Genomic DNA, 18,075 nt, shown 5'->3' on the forward strand with positions numbered 1-18,075 from the left:
CTTATATACCTTCCAAGCATTGCTTATAAGTACTGTCATTGCCTACAGTTGATAGCACATTGTAAGCTTCCATGTAGCATTTTTCCCCACCCCCTCTTTATTCATATTGTTTTATAGGGAACCACATTTTCCATATGTTTGGTCGTTATCAGTACACAGAGGGTAGTAAAATCTAAGGAGGCAATGTCCCTAGCTACCACTAAAATTAAATTATGTTTCAGAAAATGGATGGCTGTTTGAATCTGTGATTAGCAAAATCCCTAAATCTTTATAATAGGGATGGGTAGTGGGTCAAAAATGCAGCCTTGTTCAGTCTTCTTCCTCCCAAGTGCTCTCACATTTGAGGGGCAATGTATGCAAAGGCCTCCAATTGTTTGTCAGTCCAGCCAGTTCCCATGGCAACAGATTCCAGACTTTGAGAAGTTGCTTTCCTTCTTTTCAAGTATTGTTTTGACCCAGTAACTTTTCATCTTCCTTCACTTCAATGACAGGACAGGATGGGGTATTTCAGGAGTGGCTTACGTGATGTTTAAAGTGACCATTTTTATTATCAAGGCAAACAGCATCTGGACTAATGGCTTTGAACAAAAATGTCACTTCAGCGCTTAAATTACCAATATTTGAAATGGTTATATTTCTCTTCCTCCCAACTTAAAGACTGCTGGCTATTAATTGTTCTCAATATTCAGAGTGGCTGACAGCTAGAACAGAAGTCCAAGAGTGAGAAAGAAGGTCATTGCTTGGCTCTATAAAAAAATATCTCTTCAATAGAATATCTTACCATCACATAAAATAAATGAGTCAGAATTCACACACACACACACACATAAACACACACACACACTCCAACCACCAATGATGACAAGTTCAAAATAAGTAAATTCTTAAATCATTTTTAATGATATATTAGTACCTATTTCCTAAGGAAGTAGACTTAGAATGGGGAGATTTAAAGGAGGAGTTAGAGATAAGTAGCAATGAGTGCCCAGAAAGTCATGGTCCTCTTCAGGCTCCTTGAGTACGTGTGTGTGCATCCACATGCACGTACATCATCCACACTCGCACTGAGAAAATAACAGGATTCATATACTTTATTCATAAAATTTGAAAAATTGTATTTAACAGTTTGATAACTAAACTATCATAAAAGATGAACTTCAAAATCACAATGAAATAATTGATTTTTTTTTCTGAGAGTTGATTGATTGCATTAGGTTTCTGTGGGACACTCAGATTAATTCTTTAAAACAGATACTTTTACCAATTTGATGGATATTGTGTGAATTTTGATGTATTTAAGCATATGGCATAGAAGTCTGTTTCTGCAGCATAACCTTATACTAGCAATGCTTTCATAGCAGGAAGTGTGAAGTTAGGGAGTCTAGGCCCCTTCTAGCTTTTTGCTCCATTATCTTTATAGAAAAGATTTTATCTTCATGCTTGTCAAATCATGGCAGCAAGATGGCTTCTCCTTCATCAGCTGTTCTGTAGGCTGGAGAAAGACAAAGAGACAAAAGTTGTCTGTATTAGAAAAGTTAAAACATTCTGAGAAGCCCCGTGGGTCCATACCTAGTCTCATTGCCTATACTTACCTTACAGGGCCACATCTGGTGTCAGGGAGTCTGAGAAGGTGAATATTTTATCTAGGATAAGACTAAACAAGGCAAATGTGGCACATATACACCATGGAATACTACACAGCCATAAAAAACAATGAGTTTGTGTCCTTTGTAGGGATATGGGTGAATCTGGAAACCATCATTCTCAGCAAACCAACACAAGCACAGAAAAGCAAACACCACATATTCTCACTCATAGGCGGGTGTTGAATGATGAGAACATATGGAAATGGGGAGGGGAGCATCACACACTTCAGTTTGTTGGGGAGGGCAGGGGAGGGACAGTGGGGGGATGGGGAGGTTGGGGAGGGATAACGTGGGGAGAAATGCCAGATACAGGTGACAGGGGGATGGAGGCAGCAAACCACATTGCCATGTATGTAACTATGCAACAATCCTGCATGATCTGCACATGTACTCCAGAACCTATAAATAAATAAATAAATCAGTGAGACAAATACAGACTTTTTAACAAATGATATTGGGTCAACTGAGGAGCCATCTAGGAGAAATAAATAAATTTGATTCTTACATTATAGAATAAACAAAGACAAATTCCAAATGGAACAAATATTTAAATATAAAAAACATTGAGCAGAAAGAAACTCTGTCAATAAGGAAGAAGTAAAGGATAGCTTTGAGGTAGAGAATTAGTACTGTCTAAAGATTCATTGGTCTCAGAATGCTTTATAATCACAACCAGTATTTCTTGGAAATTGTCAGGATAAAGTTGACTGTCGATATCTATTTGATTTTGCTGTTTTGGAGGGTTTTCTTTTTTCATGGATAGCCATTGTAACAAAAAGTTTTATACACTTTCTTCTTTGTATCATATGAGTGAGAAGGTCATTCTAGGCCATTAGTGACTTGTGTACTAGAATATTCGTCTTTATCTGCTCATTTAGATGGTAGCTTTAGAGTCCATGTTATAACCCATACTAATCTCCTTCAGACAACATTGAAATTCTGAGTTGCAGCACCTATACCCAAAACCTAAGCATTTCTTGAGTTAATTAATTACCTATATCAGTTTCAAATGACATACTTTTAAGGCCCACATACTGACAATACTGAATCTCTAAGCTAACTGTGCAACATTCTTAAAAGCTGTTGATTTTTGTATATCTCTGCTAGCCTTAACATCTAAAGTTCAGTGTCTGATAGATCACTTTTAAGATCTTAAAATAATTATCGCTTTTTATGCATTTATAAAATATTTATTAATTATATTCTATATTCCACCAAAATGTAAATCTTAGGTTCCCTACATTTCTCAAAATCAATCTTTAATATAGATAATTAAGATAGAGAGATTTTTCAATGACATTTAGGTTAATGAAGAGGAAGAAAAACAGTAGGAAAAGAGAAGCGAAAGTAAAAGCAGGGTATCTGTTCTAATATCCTTTTTAAGTGATACTCAGATGTGAACACAGTACAATTTCCTGAATGCAAATCTAGTAGTAATTTATATGTGATGTAATTTGATATTATAGATTTACATCCAATTTCAAATCCTGTGTGAATTCAATTAGAATTAATTCTATCTCATCTTACACCTCTTATTGAATATATTTTTCAAATACAATTTTGATCCTGTTGATTTGAGATGATTTGTATTTCATAAACATTTGCATGCAAGTATGATCTATAACAGGGTGTCAAATATATCACGTGATACATGAGGTTTGGATAAAATATTCTCTAATTATAAAAGAAAGCATGTAGAATCTTGCATATAAAGACCTTACCTTATTTGCTTACAGCTTAAGCATTGAGGAAAAAAGCATACATCGAAAATCAATCAAAAAAATAACCAAATAGATATTTAAAATAAAGAAACCCTGCAAAAGACAATGTGCTCCATATGATACACACACATGTACAGATAAATGTATAGTTTTAGTTATTTGAAACATAGGCATTTAAATATATGATGGTATTCTAAAGAACAGAATTAACAATATTAAATCACTAAGTAACTGTTTTCTTTCATAATGTCCCTTAAAATCTGCTCTGTAAGGTGATACTCTTTATCTTAGATAAAATCTTGGTCAGTTCTCCATAGCTATATTAAGTAATAAAACTTCCTAGTACTTTAGTCACTTAAACCGTTCCAGTTTTGAAATGGATAGGTATACCAGAGAAGAATAAAAACTCCAAGTTTCACTCAAAATTAAAGCTTTTGCACATGCAACAGAAGGCTCGACTACAGTATGAAAGTAGGGCCTAGACAGATACTTATCTATTTTCCCAATTTACCATTCTTCCCCTCCTTGTTAACTTACAGGGTTCATGATGGTATGATGGTTCCAGATGGTGAAGGGAAGAGATGCAGGGGCACAAGAAAGCGTGTAAGTGCTGGTGCTTTGTGAGCTGCCATTGTTGCTGCCTGGGTTTGGCCGAGGTCAAAGCTGATACTTGATCTACCTTCCCTTGCAGAGTGTTTCAGTTCCTGTAGGGTTCTTCAGACCATCCATTCCTCTCCCCATTCTCTGCTAGGGATCCCTTCCTTGTCTGGACTTCACTGACAGCAATATGGGTCTCAGCAGTATATCTCTCCATAGAATCTCTCTCTTGGGATTCTACGCTCCTTTAGGGGCCCTTTGGGAAAAAGTCAACTTAAGATGACTCCGGGGCAGCTGTCAATCACATTTGTGTGGTCCACACCTTCTCTGTGTATCTTTGGTTCATGTACAATTGTAACTTACTTTTCCAAATGAAGCAGTCTATGCTGTTGTCACAAGTGCTATTCTTCAGATGTAGACAGACGTATTTTAATTAATGAAATCAAAATTAACTTAAAAGTATCACTAAGTAATAGTTTTTATTTTTAATCTGGTAATCATGTAAACAAAACATTAAAAACTATCATCTGAGGTGGACATACTTATTGATATTAAAAACATTGGGGATCATCAAAACAGGTGAACAACTTCCTTTTACAGACAAAAAGCAAATAATCAATTTAGTAAAAGTTGTTACTAGCCACGGGCTGACAAAACCCTGTTATGATGCACTCAAAAGAGGTTGGGGTTTAGAGTCAAACCTAACGAGGTTTGAGCTTTATCTCTACTATATATTAGTTATAAGAAGTTGGTCAAGTTGAACAAAGTATGTCATCTCAGTTTCTTCTATGAAATGGGGATAAGAGCTGTAACAGCTTTCTTGTTTTAATGATCAAATAAAATGTAACACATATGGCATCTGTTGCACAGTAACTTCTAAATAATTGTTATTCGCATTGCCCAATACTGGTCAAATTATTTTTTATAGTATCTGTGGCTTCTTCCAATATTTATTTTACTTCTGAAGTTAAAAAGAACATATATATGAACATATACAAATATATGCGCATATTTTTTCAAGTTGTTGAATTACTATGCAAGTTACCAAGTGTATATGTGATCCATTATCAAGAACCTTTGTTTCATTATGCTATCAAAAACAAATTTTATCCTTTTTTTTTAATAAAGCAAATAAACCAGTAAAAACAGGCTTCTACTTCTATTGAATTTATATACTTAGGGTCAGTAAACTAAGTAGAGAAGCTCTGACTTTTCATGAAATAGGGGAGAAACAGATTATTACAGGAAAGTCTGCCACATCCAATGCCTTCTTGGGAGAAACCTCTAAGAATTCAGATAGTCACAAAGCTTTTTACATTGCAAATCCAGTTTATTTAGATATTCACAACTCCTCATCATCTTTGACAAGTTATCCATGCTTGTAGCCAAGCAACAGTTAAGTTATTGCTAAGCAGATTCCCCAGAATTGCATCTGTAGCTACTGTATTCATCCAAAGGGAGGATGCTAGTATTGTTCCCATATAGATAGTATCACCATTTCCTTCACTGTTTATAACCCCCATATTATATATATATATATACACATATATATTATATATATACACATACATATATATACATATATATATATGTATGTGTATATATATATGCATTTATTTCAAAATTCTGTCTGTAATGAATGCTTTATTTGATTTCTCCAATGTGGGAAGAGCTTTTGTCACCTGATCTGATTTTTCTACTCCAACACAAATCCAAAACAGCATGGCAAAGATCTACTATAAGATATCTAGATCACAGCTCTAGATAATGTATCTCTTTAATATCTAGAATTCTAAGATATGTTTTCTATAACTATTAACTATTTAAGATTTGTTTTCAAGATCAGTATTTTACTGTGTATGTCCACTGTATATAGACAGCAGATACTTTTCCTTCAAAAATATAAAAAGGGAACTGTAGTTCATTGAAAGTATTAATATGAACTCATGAATTTGTTTAACTTTTACTTAATATGTTACATATACATACATTCAAATATTTCTATTTACATTTCTTAGCTCTGTCTACTGAAAGAAACTAGAAACAATGGCCAACCAACAGCAATATACAAGTCAAATACCTAGATCTTGGTTTCTAAATATTATTTGACACTAAAAGGAACAAAGGCTCCTTGAAGGAAAGGCAGCTTCCAGAGCTGGGGAAGAGAAATATGAAAATAATATGGAATATCTTGTATATTAGAAAACAAGGAAGTACTTAAAGAATCAGAGGTACATGTTGAAAGGCCAAAGTAACCAGCTTTAAAGAACCCTGCTGGCCAAATTTTGGAAAAGTTGAGCATCAGAATAAAGAATGTTAGCAGTAAAGTCTAACCTATTAAATAAAAATCTAGGAGTCCATACTGATATAAACTTTAAAAATAAATAAGGGATTGATATATAAAGGGTCACATGTCATGCCAGGTAATACCGATTACTTTAAGGAAGACCTGCATGGTAGAAGCCTTTCTAAAGAAATTGTGTTAACTTGGGTGATTGGTGAAAGCAAGTAAAAGAGTGAAGAGAGAAAGACAAAACTCTCTTTAATACTTTTCTTCTCCTGTTGCCTTGTTCTTGGCTCAGTTTACTGTGACAGTAACTGTCATTTCACTTATACAATGTTGTGCAATTAGAAACCTCCAGAGAAATGTTTCTAAGGGAACTTCCAAATGTTTTCACTTTACGTGTATTATCATAGTGGGTTTGTCACTGAAAACAGACCAATGAAAAAATTTTGAAAGCAAATCATCGCTCCTTCTTCCCAACTCTTGCTACACCTCTCACCATTTCTTCCCCGCAGTTCCTCATTGATCCAGTTAATCTATTTTTGCCAGGCACTTAAGAATTGTAGAAGCCCTCAGGTTCCATGTTAATAACTCAAATTCTGGTAAGTACAATGCAATGTATGTCTCAAACATAATTCTACTTCTATAACTTAAAAAGAAATCATGAATTTAATGAATTAGTAACTGGCTCTCAATGCCAACATATTTAAAGGTAGGCTGAAAATATCTCTTAGGTATGCTCTACGAAAAAGTTGAATTTAAAATTGTATGTCAAAAATTACTCAATCTTTACACAATATTTCCATGAGTTTGGTTTGCATTAACTATGAATGATCGTATTTAATGTTTTATTGTTTTACATTAAATAATGGTAATATTCTAGTGGCTATTGGCCTTGAACTAGAACAAATACATCATGAAAACTTCTGAAAATAAATTTTATCTTATGTTAAATTACGATAACAAAAAGGTATTACAATCATTTATTTAACAATGATTTATTGAATAACTACTACTAATACTGTGCACTACATAGTAATAGCACTCTGAAGTACTTCTAATATGTTGAAACATATGTGCCCAGAGAGGAACTAATAATGTCTCTGTCCTAAAGAATCTGTCCTAGTGATAAAAGCAGACATGTAAATCAGTAATTGCAAACCAATGTGTCAATGCACAAGACAATGGCAGCTTAAAAATTGAGCAATTCAGGCCTGGCAGGATGGCTCTTGCCTGCAATCCCAGCATAATGGGAGGCCAAGGAGGGCAGATTGCCTGAGATCAGGAGTCATGACCAGCCTGGCCAACATGGTGAGATCCTGTCTCTAATAAAAAATACAAAAATTAGCCAGGTGTGGTGGCAGGCATCCGTAATCCCAGCTACTCAGGAGGCCAAGGCGGAAGAATCGCTTGAACCTGGGAGACAGGTTGCAGTGAGCCGAGATTGTGCCATTTCACTCAAGCCTGACTGACAAGAGTGAGAGGCCTTGTCCCAAAGAAAAAAAAAATTGAGCAATTAAATGCGTGGTAGGCAGGAGATAGTGAGCAGTGTCCTCCTAAAGGAGGGGATGCTTGAAGGGGACTTTCAGAGATTAGTTTATCAGGAAAGAAGGAATGAATGAGAATAATATTAAACAATGAAAACAGCATACACAAAGTCACAAATGCATGGATTAGCACAATATATGGTGGGAATAGGTCAGGGAAATTTTGAGTGGGAACCAAATCGTGGAAGCCCTTATGAACTAACATAAGAAGTAGTATAATTGAATGCATAAAAGAATGAAAGTGAAAATTGCCTACTCTGGCAAGCCAACTTCCCACTTCAGGACATAGAGTAGGCAATTTTCACTTTCATTCTTTTATGCATGAAAAATCTTTCCCCCAGATTTTTGTACAACTGGATACTCTTCATTATTCAAGTCCTGGCCTAAAACACATCCTACGAGAAGCTCTCCCTTATCATCCAGCTAAAGTAGAGCCACACTATCATATCCACCTGTTAACTTTCCATTTCCTTTGTTTGTAAAGCTTTAAATATAGAAACATATAATAAATACCAATTTTACAACTTAATGTAACATACACAAACAGCTCCTTGATTCTTGCAAATTAGACTGAGAAAATCATGGAAATTGCTAAGCAACGTTCGATGTAGTGCAGACTCTAGGGATTTGTTGGCTGGCAACATTCCCTTCATCCTGTAATGAACATATTTTGATCAGTAGTAGCCATATGAGTATGACTAAAGCAAAGAGACCCATTCAGAGATATTTGCATTTTCTTATCTGAGAGAGAAAACTTTAGTGCAAAATTATCAGACAGTATGATAAAACATAGCGAAACATTTTAGGGAGAGTGGAAATGATGTTTCTAGTTCTCTAAATCATATCCCATATGCAAATCTATTTTTCAAGAGAGACCTACATTTGTCTCTAGAGAAAAGGACTGAGAAATGAATCTCCATTAATCCTAGGAAAATGTAAACTTCTTTTAGCTTTTCCTTCTGAAGTGTGAGCTTCAGAGAGTTTTCATATATCAACCATTATCCTTTAAAATATTTGGGGGGCTTACAAATGTAATATGTTTGTCGTTCTTTTGTTCTGTAAAATATTTCTATAAATTATTGAACTATTGCAGCCATGAAATCAAACAGACTAAATGTATGGTGTCTTTTACTTCAATTTTCACTTTAAAATCCCCAAACACCTATTGTTAACAAATAAAGGAAACATTTCCTTATTTCCTTATCATCCTTATCAAAATATTGTTAACAATATAAAAAAAAACTTTAATATGGCCTATAGTAGGAAACTTAGTCATTAATTAGCAGTATGTCCTGGAGACTTTATTAAAATGTCAAATTTTTACACTATAAAATATACACAAACAATTTAAGATTCAAACTAGATAGGATTAATTTATAGAACATATATAACTATTAATTGATCAATATCTTAATGAAAATTAACTATAGATAAAAATATTCATAATTGTCCTTTAAGAACATGAGCTAGGCTGGGCATAGTGGTTCACACCTGTAATCTCAGCACTTTGGGAGGCCAAGGTGGGTGGATTACCTGAGATCAGGAGTTCAAGACCAGTTTGACCAACATGGTGAAACTCCATCTCTACTAAAAAAACAAAATACAAAAAATTGTGCTAGTAGTCTTCAAATATCTGACAGATTTAGGGTCAGCGAATTATTTAAGAAAAAACTCAGAAGAGTTGTGGAAAACGAGCGGGTCTGATTCTACAGATTCAATATGAGGCACCAGTGGGGGAAGTCAACTGGATGAGCACATGAAATATTAGAAGTGCCTGTGAGGGGGAAGTTACAGGTGTAGTGTGTGCAGCACTAGGCAGGCTGCATATGGAGAATGTGTTAAAAGAGCATTTGCAAACTTAAGCATTACTTGAAGCTATTAAATAGAATGATGGAAGCCTGGTCTTTGATTATTTATTGCTGACATAGGCATTGCAGTGATGGCATTAATGCTTAATGATTAAGCTAACATGAACTAACAATGAACAAGTCACGCTTTATAAATAAAAATGTACATTGATTGATTTGACTCGTTCTTTGTGAACTTATGCTAGCTTCGTATTACCACTTCTTTCTCTTGATGTCCTATTTTTTTGGTCTATAGTTTATGAAGTTCACCTTTTTCCTCTTTAGAAAATGGTGATAGCTTTGCTTTTCAACTGACTCCCCTAATGTCCACTTTTCTTCAGAGATTACAGACAATGGGTTTTCATACCTCCTGATTCTTTTACTGCCTTAGGATCTAATTGTGAGAAGCTGAAAGATTAAAATCCTCTGAAGCAATTAAATGATTTCTAATTATCCCATGACCTGTTTTAAGCTACAATTTTCTCTTAAAGAAACTTACCCTCCATTTTTCTTTTACAATGACTCCCCTTGATAGAGAAAATGGGAGACAGTTGTCTCAAAACTTTACCACCTTCCCAGACAGAAACCTGCTTGCTCCTCTTGATCTATTAAATTACCATTAAAAATGTTGGGTTTACTTTGCTGATGTCAGTTGATTTTATGCTTACTATAATAGATACATTAGACCCTTCACAGTCACTGATATCTACACATTCTGTTTTTTCCTACTACTTTAGTTTCTCTTATTCATCCAACCTCAGTGAGGAATACAAACATGAGTCATGCTCTGAAAGAATCTGAGATATGTCTGAGATACGTCAACAGTGTCATAATAGAAGCCAGGAAGAAATGTGATAAAATGTTCAGGTGGAATGTACTAAGACTTCAGTGATAAGGTTACTTTAGGTGACTATGTATAAATAAAAAAACTTTCTGTAAGGGCTTTATTTAAGCTGGACTTCCAAAGAATCACCTATCCAAGAAAATGGTTGGGCCTTAATAGATCTATAAATTACATGAAATTATATGTAATATTTGGAAATTATATATGTGTGTGCAATACATGTAAACTATACACACACACACAACACTGTGTATATATGTGTGATACAATGTATATATTGTGGTGGAGAGAAAAGGGAAGAATAACACCACTAGTACTCTTCATATTCTGAAAGACATCCATACAGAGTAGTGTTTGGAGAGTTTTCCAAAATTACTAAAATAGTATAATTAGAATTACATTCTCACTATTTCCAAATGTTCATCGGCATTTTTGCTTCTCAACAATCTAGGCAAACATGATGAACATTTCATTGAATTTCTTAAAACATGCTTTTCCAGAGACTAGAAAACACATCTGATTGTTCCTTACTATTTCACAAAATAATATGCTCATTTTCTTCCCAAAACGTTTTTTCACCTTCGAGTTTACTGACAAAATTAAGCCCATAATATCATTCCTTTGTTTCCTTTCACTTTCTTGGAATTGAAACTGTTGCCATTTTATATCAATAAAATTATTTTAAAAATAAGAGGAAGAATTAAAATATAGGCACTAGATATCATGCTAAAATAAAAACAGAATACTTATTTATTTTTTAAAATTTTATGGGGATTGATGGGAAACTGAATTCATTTACTGAGAAGAGCTATAGAGAATAAAAAGAATAAATTAATATGTGCATTTAGAAAGCAGAGGGAATAATATGAAAAAAAGCAGTTAGAAACATAAAAGTAAGAGATAAGTAGTGTTTCATAGTTTTCTGAAAAGATAAGTGCATGAAAATGGCAAGATGGTTTTAAAAGATTTAGAATCCACAAAGTAGAAAGTGACAGAAATTGAACTACTCCCTTAAATTTCAAAAGTGAGGGGGGATAAATTCAGCTACTTGATGGTATGAAATCAAAGTACTTGAATTTTTGAAGTGTTTTAAAAAATCTAATAAGGAATGCCTCTAATTACAAAAGGTATGAGGATGTCTTTTTGAGTTTAATAGAATATGAACTGATAAAAGACTGACCAGCACCAAATAAGTAGAGTGCAAAATAACAACAACAAAAGAAAGAAAGAAAGATAAATTTAGGTGAAGATATTCAAGCAGTGTGACTCATAAGATTGCATAAGAAGGAATACATTTCTAAATCCAAAACAATATGATCCTGTTGTATTATATGCATAAATTGAATACAGTAACAAAAGTATCAAGAGTTCTTATTAAAGCACCCATTATCATTTATAGAAAATATTGCAAGATTTTAAAGTCACAAAACAAAACATATTTTTTTCCTGTTGTCTTTCTTGAGATAGTCAAATTTCTCTACATTTTGTGAATTGCACAGTTAAGATGGAGCAATGATTTTAACTATTTGCAACTGCAGTTCCCTCCCCACTCTTTATGTACTCTTTGGGCCATGAATTCTACACAAAGAGGTGTTTTACAATGAAAGTCACATCATTCAGGACTTTCTAGCAACCAAAATGATCTAATACGCTTAGATTTAAGTGGTCAAATTTTGCCTGTTCTGCCCTTTCCTCTCCATGTTCCCAGATCATTTTCAGGGAGACAGGTAACTAATTGACATGCTGTTTGAGAGTAACTTCCTGAGATATACAGAAGTTGGACCATATATTCCCTCATAAAACTAAAACAAATTCTAAGATAGTTCTATGAAATGCAGAAGCACAATCAATGAACATTAATTCTTGACTGAAATGATACAGTCCTGGAGCTTTCACGCAAACTTAATTGCTATAAACCTAAAAAATGCCATCACCAAAAGATGTGAAGTCTTGAGGTAAATATTAGTACTACAAATGTCATTTGATATCAGATGAAATATACATTTCTGTCTACACGTGTTTTGAGGAGTCTAAACCCCTAAAACTTCTCCTCACTAACTCCAAGATGCCTGAATTTCTTAACATTACATTTTCACATTGTAATACAGTTTCTTCCCTGGTGTTTTCTCTTCTCCCTGACTAATAAAGGATGTTATAATATTGCAGTTCAAAGTTTTTCCTCTTCTGAACCACTCTGTTGATTACGGCCAATAAATCAAGTTTCAAAGTGTCCCCACATATATCTCTGCAGCCAAACTTTCCAGAACTTGGGCTTGTATTTCCAGTTACTGGACTTAAGCTGGGCACACCCACAGTGTCACCGAAGTGAGCCAGGAATGCTGGAAGCCACTCGATAAACATGAAAAATCATTCTGTAACATAAGTTAGACAAAGTTTGGAGAGAGAGTCACATTTAATAGTAGTGCAAATATAAACCTACAAAAGAGAAGAATCTAAAATCCACATGAATTTGTAGATGAAAACTAGAGATGAAATAAAGTTGCTCTTGGTGGGGTTAGGTGAGTACATCCTTGTCAAAGACACTGACAGAAAAGTCTAAGAAACTCTGCACTGGGCTGAGTAAATCTACCTTTTCAATATGGAATCATTTTTGTGGGCATTTGTTTTATTTTACATTCAAGGGGTATAACTGCAGATTGGGTTAACGTTTTTGTGTGAGTATTGAAACAATTGTGAAAAGAAGTTTATTAATAGGAATGACCACAACAAGCTGTGAACTAGATCAAGTTTGTATCTCACCATGTCATCACCATCTCTCAACCGTACAGACCAATGCTGTCTCTAGCTCTTGAAGAAGGTGGTTTCTTAACATCAGCTTTATGGATAAATATATTTCGTCTTTTTTCCATTGATATGTGTCCTCCAGCATTCTGTTATCTTAAGACATTACTATGAGTGTAAAGAGATAATCATTTAAGAATTCTTTTTTTTGAGACAGAGTCTTGCTCTGTCACCAGGCAAGAGTGCAGAGGTGTGATCTTGGCTCACAACAACCTCTGCCTCCGGGGTTCAATCTATTCTCCTGCCTCAGCCAAAAATTCATATTAAAGCAGTGGTCATTAAATGAAATTTTGGACACCCTCACTTTAGACACATCTGCTATTCAGCAAAATTCTACTGAGCTTTTACACTGTGTCAGACAATGTGCCAGACACCAAGAATGCAATGAAGACATGGAACCTATCCTTAAAAATCCTACTGACTCTGGCTGTGGAAGACAGATCTGAAAACAAGGAGGTGTTTTAGAAGTTGTGTTTCTGCAAAAGGCACATGGAGACATAAAGAAAAGTTGTGTTGGTAACAGAAGTGAGTCAGAAAATGCTTCTGAGAAAGAAGGTGGGCCCAGAGGTATTTCTTTGAGGGTGAGCAGGTGTAGACCAGAGAGAAAAAGGGTTGTATTTCAGGCAAACTCAGAACCATAAAATGGCCTGGTAAGTGAAGGAAAGCAAGCTGTTCAACTCTGGATGAAGTAAAAGGTTGAAAGGAGGAGTGAAGACACAAGTCTGACCCTTAGGTAGGACCCCTGGGTCAGCTGTCCTAGTCCCCAGACACGGTGGGAGACTGGCTCAAGCCACTGTACCTTACTGCCCTTATGTGAATATTATTACATTTCCATGTTGAAATTCCTGTTTTAAATTATATTCCAAGGGGCCTAGTATACACAGGGTAAAGAGGTCTCCTTTCATTTGTGTTTATCTTGGAGAAACCACATTAGCTTTGTGGTCTTGGGTTCCTATCTCAGAGGTACATGAAGAAATATGGCTGAACATTCAAAAAAGGTGGGAAAGAGGATCAAAGAAGTCTGAACTTTGTTGTGTATTTAATGGGCCACCCTGGGGCGGGGGCACATTAAACATACAAAAAAAGGAGAGTTTCAGAAAAGTCTTTCTGGCAACACAATAGAGGTTTTTGAGGTAAAAGGCAGGGAGAAAGAAAAAAACACAGTAACAGTGGAGTCGTGATATTGACAGTCTGAACTAAGAAACAGTGAGGATAGGATATTTTATACCCTACAATACTGTAGTCAGCAGAATAATGGTCCCTTTAAAAAAAGTACCACAACTCTATCTCTTATTGGTAGTGGTATTTGGGGCAGTTTAAAAACCCTGATCCTCAGTTTCCTCAACTGTTTAAAAAAAAAGAATAGCAGTGTCTTAAGTCAGGATCCCCAGGGTCAAACCTGAGATGATGATTGTATGCAAATGATTTATTAAAGAAATGCTACCAGGCATAGGAAAGTCTTTGGCCAAGGGCATCCTGGGAGAGAAGTAAACTCACAGGTAGTTCTGTCTGGCTTTCTGTGCCACTAGACAAAGTGAGTCTAGTAGTGTTTGGGCAGTCCTCCAAAGACAGTCTTGGGGCAGGCTGTGAGAAGCAAAGAACACAGAAACCGGAGGAAGGATACTCAGATTCAACCAAAGGGATCCGAGGAGATCTGGGTGGAGACCATGTCTGCCTCGAGCTTCTATCTCACAGAACTCTTCTAAGAACTGCATGCACTCATATCTTTCTTTCACTTTTAGGATTCCTAAACTATTTTTCTTTTGGAATAGCATGCAACATTTAGTGTTCTGTTCTACACTCAGAGTGCTCAGTGATGAAATAACTTTTTCTTCACAGAGCATCAAATCGAAAAAGGGTAAAGACAGTGGAGAAATAAAGTAAATGTGAGGAATACCATAATTGAAAGTTAAAAAAAAAGTGTAATCCCAGTTTCTGACTCCAAGGATAGTGCTTTCCTCAGGGTTCCAATTCAGTCAAGATCCAGTCAAAGGGTATTGACTATTAGTAGAGGAAAAGAGCTAAAGCATACAGTAATAGTGGTTACTGGGAGTAGCCACTACCTCACAGGCTGCAGGAGCGTACCCAAGGAGAATAACCGAGAAGAACTTCCCCCAACCCACCCTCCACCCTACCAAGCCTGAGCGTAGTACCTCATTGGAAATAATATGGCTGTGGCCCACTTAATGGTCCAGAAATTTAAGGTGTCACACACTGAGCTGCTGAGGAAACCATCAGCTGTGTTTTCAGTAAAGCTTGCTAGGAAGCCATTCCATTGGCATGCCAGTGATGCTCCACAGAGAGATGTACCCTGGGGAACCGGCCAAATTGACTGAAGATTATGTAACAGGGCCTTCTTGCACACCACTGGCCAGAAAGTTACTCACTGGCCACCACATCATAGGAGCAAGCAGAAAAGCACTGGAATCAAGAAAAGGAGCTCCTTCTTTCTGCAGTGTTCCCCTAGCACCTTCTATTGACAAAGGCAAATAGATCGGTTGTGCCAACCGATCATAAAGACATTTGCAGATTTCAGCTCTCATGTCACAATTTAGGGCAAAGAAGAGTGGCTTTGAAGTTGAAGAGCATGAAATTAACAGACACACACCTCAATGACATGCCTGGGTTTTAGGGGATGGGAGGAGCATGCTGTTATGACCAAATACTGCTCCATTTGCTTACTTTTGTCCTAATTGACCCTGAAAGAAAAAGCAGACCCAACCTTTTGGGACGCTATGTACTGAGAGCTGGTATGACACATGGTAGGTGCAGAGAGAGAAAGAGTTCAATTCTGTGACTGAGACAAAGTCTAGAGCTGAACCACTTGGGTCTGAATGTAAGTTTCACCATTAACTAGATTTGTAGCCTTGCAAAAGTCCATCCTTCTATACCTCAGTTTCCTTACCTGTAAAAGGAGATGATAACAGTACCTACTTTATCAAAACGGCAGGAGAAATGAAGTATTGTTTAAAGCCTATACAACAACATCTAACATGTATTCAGAACCCTAATAAATATATATATATTTCTCATGATGAATTTCCATTTAGAACCATGCATCATAATGCTAACACTCAACTTCTTCGGGTGTAGTTAGGCTTTGCTACCAAGTCTTGCCTACTCCTGGGCTCTGGCTTCAGAATCTGTCACTGCCCCGGCTCACTGAATAAGCTTCATTAGTCCAACCAACTCACAGAGAATCTATTTCCTCAAGTGAAAAAAGACACAAGGTTAAACAAATCATCTTACTTTAAGACGTCTTCCAGTTCTGACTGCATTTGATCCCCCTCTTCCCCAAATAGTAAGTTACACCTAAAAGGGAAAGAGGAAAGGAATTATCATTTTGAACGCCTACCACCTGTGCCAAGAAAGCACTGCTGTGCCTGCTTTCCCTAATTTCATCCTCACCACAGTCCTAACAGATTAGTATTTCTAAACTCTGTTTAACAACTAAGAAAGCTGAGGATCAGGAAGGTCAAGCACTTTACTCAAGATCACACTCTGGGTGAGCAGCAGAGCCTGGATTAAAATCTGGTGTTTCTGTTTGGGTCGACTCAACATTTTTAACTCTACTGCTTGTCTCCCACATCACCTTCATCTCAGACATTAAGAATCCTACCTGTTCAGTGCCTTTCATGCTCTACTTTAAAGAGATAAGTGGGTGTGCAACTTTTTTTTAGTCTGAAACATATTATTTAAAAGTTAAGCAAATGAAATTCATTTAGCAGTTGCAGGAATTTTTTTAAAAAAGATCACTCTTAATGGCTCACAGGAAATTAGCTCTCCCGTGGAAATTCGCAGTCTTCCTGCATCCTTTTGCCTGTGTCCTCACCTGTCCTGAATGCAAACGTGGCTAAAGGAAGGGAACATTGGTTGGGGTCAGCGAGCTGAGTTCCAGCCCAGACTGTGCCATTTTTATCCTAGGGAGCCTTCTTCCCTTTCTCTGTGAGCAGGGGAGTGTTGGGCCAGGTCGTCTTAAGGTTTCTTGCCCAGGTACAAGCCGGACTTTGGTGGCTTTCCTGGGTAAGGGAGTGCCTCTGCCTTCTCTCTGCTGCAGGTCCCTGGTTAATGCCCATTTCTCTGCGAAGGCTGCTCACTGCATCCGCCCCCTCCACCCCTAGCCCTGGACCCTTTCTTTCTGCTTCTCCTACTCGGGAAAAGTGAAGCCCCTTACCCTACCTCCCAAGAGTAAGGGACAGCCTTTCACCAGACAACCGCAGCACTCCACTACATTACCCTACTGTGGGGGCGCGCGAGGCTGCTTCCCTCCTCTGCGCAGTCAGGGTAGGCAGCCTCCAGTTCTCTAACTTTCTCCTACTCCAAGAGGGGATTCTCAGAACTTTGAGACAAATAAGTGACCGTATAGATGAAGAGATGAAACCTCTCTATGCAGTGCTCCCAGCTCCCAGGCCTTCTCCCGCAATGCCCCGCCGGGTCCCCCCCGCCCCGCCCCAGCTCCTTCTCACGGCAGGATCCCGCGCCAGGAGGCTCGCAGCGCCGGAGATGTGGCACCAGGCGCGCCACAAGTCCAGGTCCCGCTATTTCTGCTCCATTGGAGCCCAGGTCGGAGGAAGTCATCACGTCCTACCCCCCCAGCAGCCTGGCGGGCCGCTCGGCCGCACCGAGGCTGAAGGAAGGTCTGCACTGGGCTCGAGGCCCTTCCTGCCGGCCTCCCCACGCCGGGCCTCGGCTCCCCTCCTTCCCGGCTCCCGCCTCCTCCCGTAGGCTGCCAGGCAGACCCAGCCTGCCTCTCTCTCTGCCTTCACTACCGGGTCAAGCTGCGGCGG

General features: G+C 37.2%; 1 protein-coding gene across 1 annotated transcript; it reads right to left on the reverse strand.

Moving 5' to 3' along the window:
• Window positions 1–1,076: 1,076 nt before the first annotated feature.
• LOC144578386 (uncharacterized) lies at window positions 1,077–18,046 on the reverse strand. The gene is made up of 5 exons (XM_078343036.1): window positions 17,755–18,046; window positions 16,538–16,600; window positions 3,368–3,382; window positions 1,593–2,045; window positions 1,077–1,492 (listed from the first exon to the last, which is right to left on the reverse strand). The coding sequence occupies exons 2-4, from the start codon at window positions 16,564–16,566 to the stop codon at window positions 1,694–1,696; spliced, it is 396 nt and encodes a 131-aa protein (XP_078199162.1). The 5' UTR covers window positions 16,567–16,600; window positions 17,755–18,046; the 3' UTR covers window positions 1,077–1,492; window positions 1,593–1,693.
• Window positions 18,047–18,075: the final 29 nt, after the last annotated feature.

This window comes from Callithrix jacchus, chromosome 11 (assembly GCF_049354715.1).
Source record: "Callithrix jacchus isolate 240 chromosome 11, calJac240_pri, whole genome shotgun sequence".
Lineage (NCBI taxonomy): Eukaryota > Metazoa > Chordata > Mammalia > Primates > Cebidae > Callithrix > Callithrix jacchus.

Bases quoted from the DNA above. Each gene is read 5' to 3' on its own strand.
- LOC144578386 (XM_078343036.1), bottom strand. From the start codon at position 16,566: ATGCAGTCAGAACTGGAAGACGTCTTAAA.